The following is a 2,419-nucleotide window of genomic DNA, read 5'->3' as shown; positions in this document are numbered from 1 at the left end:
ACACACACGTGACACAGGATCAAGCGTGATCAGACCTTTCTGTCCGAGGTTTAAGATGAGTTTGTGTTCGTCTGCAGCGAGCAGGTGGATGTTTTTGGCAGGTGACGGGTCGGTCTGGACTCCCGCCAACAGAAAGAGAGAAAGCCACAACTTCACCATCCTGTATCAGTGTGTCGCTGCGGCAGAGAGACAATCAATGAAACGAGTTCACATCATGACTTACTTCAGAAGTAGATCAATTATCTTCAGTCATAAAGGTAATGAAATGAGGGGTCTTACGGTTCTGGCCGATGTCTGTCTGACTGACGATCTGACGCTCCTGTTGAACACTGAGAGAGACACACCGCCACCCGTAACCCAGAGTCCACTGCGCCACTATCAGCTGGACTTCAGCCCCGTCACACGAAGGGTTAAAGACGTTTATCTGTAACAGTGACTCTAAATACTGTACGTTCCTGTTCATTCTTTTATCTGATTCATTTCAGCCTTTGACTCTGTTGCAACACTGAATATTCATGAGCTGATCATGAGCCAATCACACTTCAGCATTACAATTATAATGAACTACTGAGCAACACTTTCTCTGAAGACACCAGAGGTCCCGACTCCACCAGTGAAACAGACTTTTCCAGTCAAATACTCCAGAAGATTTTTTTTTTTATCATTTAAAAAAAATTAAACTCACAAAGAGCAATTTCCTGGCAATTCACACACAAACACACTCTCTCTCACACACACTCATTCACTCTCTCTCTCTCACACACACTCATTCACTCTCTCTCTCTCACACACACTCATTCACTCTCTCTCTCTCACACACACTCATTCACTCTCTCTCTCTCACACACACTCATTCACTCTCTCTCTCTCTCACACACACTCATTCACTCTCTCTCTCACACACACTCATTCACTCTCTCTCTCTCACACACACTCATTCACTCTCTCTCTCTCACACACACTCATTCACTCTCTCTCTCACACACACACTCATTCACTCTCTCTCTCTCACACACACTCATTCACTCTCTCTCTCTCACACACACTCATTCACTCTCTCTCTCTCACACACACTCATTCACTCTCTCTCTCTCACACACACTCATTCACTCTCTCTCTCACACACACACTCATTCACTCTCTCTCTCTCTCACACACACTCATTCACTCTCTCTCTCTCACACACACTCATTCAAATTCAAATTCAAATTCAAATGAGCTTTATTGGCATGACAAATTATACATTGTATTGCCAAAGCATTTATATGAGCATGAAAATTAACAGTAGAACAAATTCTGTATTGAACAAGTGTGTAAATAAAAATAATAATAATAATAATATATATATATAATAATAATTAACAGTGTGTATACTTTCAGTGGTGTGTGAGTGAGTGAGCGTGTGTGTGTGTGTGTGTGTGTGTGTGTGTGTGTGTATTTGTGTGTGTGTGAGCGTGTGTGTAGTGTGGGTGTATTGTGTGTGTGTGTGTGTGTGTGTGTGTGTGTGTGTGTGTGTGTGTGTGTGTGTGTGTGTGTGTGTAAATGGGCGCATCACTGTTTGGTCGACTCTTCCCTCTTTTTGTGGCAGGAATTGATGTATTTTGCTGCTAGTGAAATGCAGTCTCTTTGTTCACCAAGTAAATATTGAGCTTGTGCATCATTCTTATTGAAGTTGGGACAAATCATTTCAAATTTGGGAAAGAAGTGTTTTCGAATGTCATTATAATTAGGGCAGGTGGTTTAGAAGTGCAGCTCTGTTTCTATTTGTCCTTGGTTACAGTACGGGCATAACCTGCCCTCTCTGGGCATCCAGCTCTGTCTGTATCTGCCCTTCTCTATCATCAGGCTGTGGTCGCTCAGTCTGTACCTCGTCATGTGTTTCCTCAGTTTGTGGTCTCTGACTGTACTCAGGTATTCTGCTGTCGTGTAGTCTCTGTTTAGGGTCAAATAACATTGTAGTTTACTTTGTTTTTGTGTTGTTTCATTCCAATAAGTTCGGTACTTTTCTTTTTGTGCTTTTATCATTTGGTTGGGCCAGATTGTGTGGATGAGGGTGTCCGTGTCCTGAGGCTGATTATTGTTAGTCGTGTTAGTCTGTGTGTGGAGCCTCAGGACCAGCTGGATGATGGGACTCTTCTCAGCGTTCACTTCATGGTTTTTAAGGGCTTTATAATGATAAGAGTTGGGGTCACTCAGTTTTAGATGTTTCCAAAATTTGATGGCTCGTTTCTCAATGTGGATTAATAGAGGGTATTGGCCTAATTCTGCCCTGCATGCATTATTAGGTGTGTTTCTCTGTACCCGAAGAATGCTTTTACAAAACTCTGTATGCAGGGCTTCAATCGGATTTTTGTCCCATTTGTCAAATTGGTGATTTAGGAGAGGACCCCAAACTTCACTGCCATATAGTGCAATAGGT

General features: G+C 42.5%; 1 protein-coding gene across 1 annotated transcript in view; it reads right to left on the bottom strand.

Moving 5' to 3' along the window:
* zgc:194887 (uncharacterized protein LOC571819 homolog) overlaps positions 1-854 on the bottom strand; it is a 2,067-nt gene extending 1,213 nt beyond the window's left edge. Inside the window, 2 exon segments of the mRNA XM_052153502.1 lie at positions 36-176; positions 280-854. Of these exon segments, the coding sequence (XP_052009462.1) occupies positions 36-159 (124 nt within the window). The 5' untranslated portion in view covers positions 160-176; positions 280-854.
* Positions 855-2,419: the final 1,565 nt, after the last annotated feature.

Source organism: Xyrauchen texanus, chromosome 22 (genome assembly GCF_025860055.1).
Source record: "Xyrauchen texanus isolate HMW12.3.18 chromosome 22, RBS_HiC_50CHRs, whole genome shotgun sequence".
Classification (NCBI taxonomy): Eukaryota; Metazoa; Chordata; class Actinopteri; order Cypriniformes; family Catostomidae; genus Xyrauchen; species Xyrauchen texanus.
This window is presented reverse-complemented; position numbering and strand designations above follow the sequence as displayed.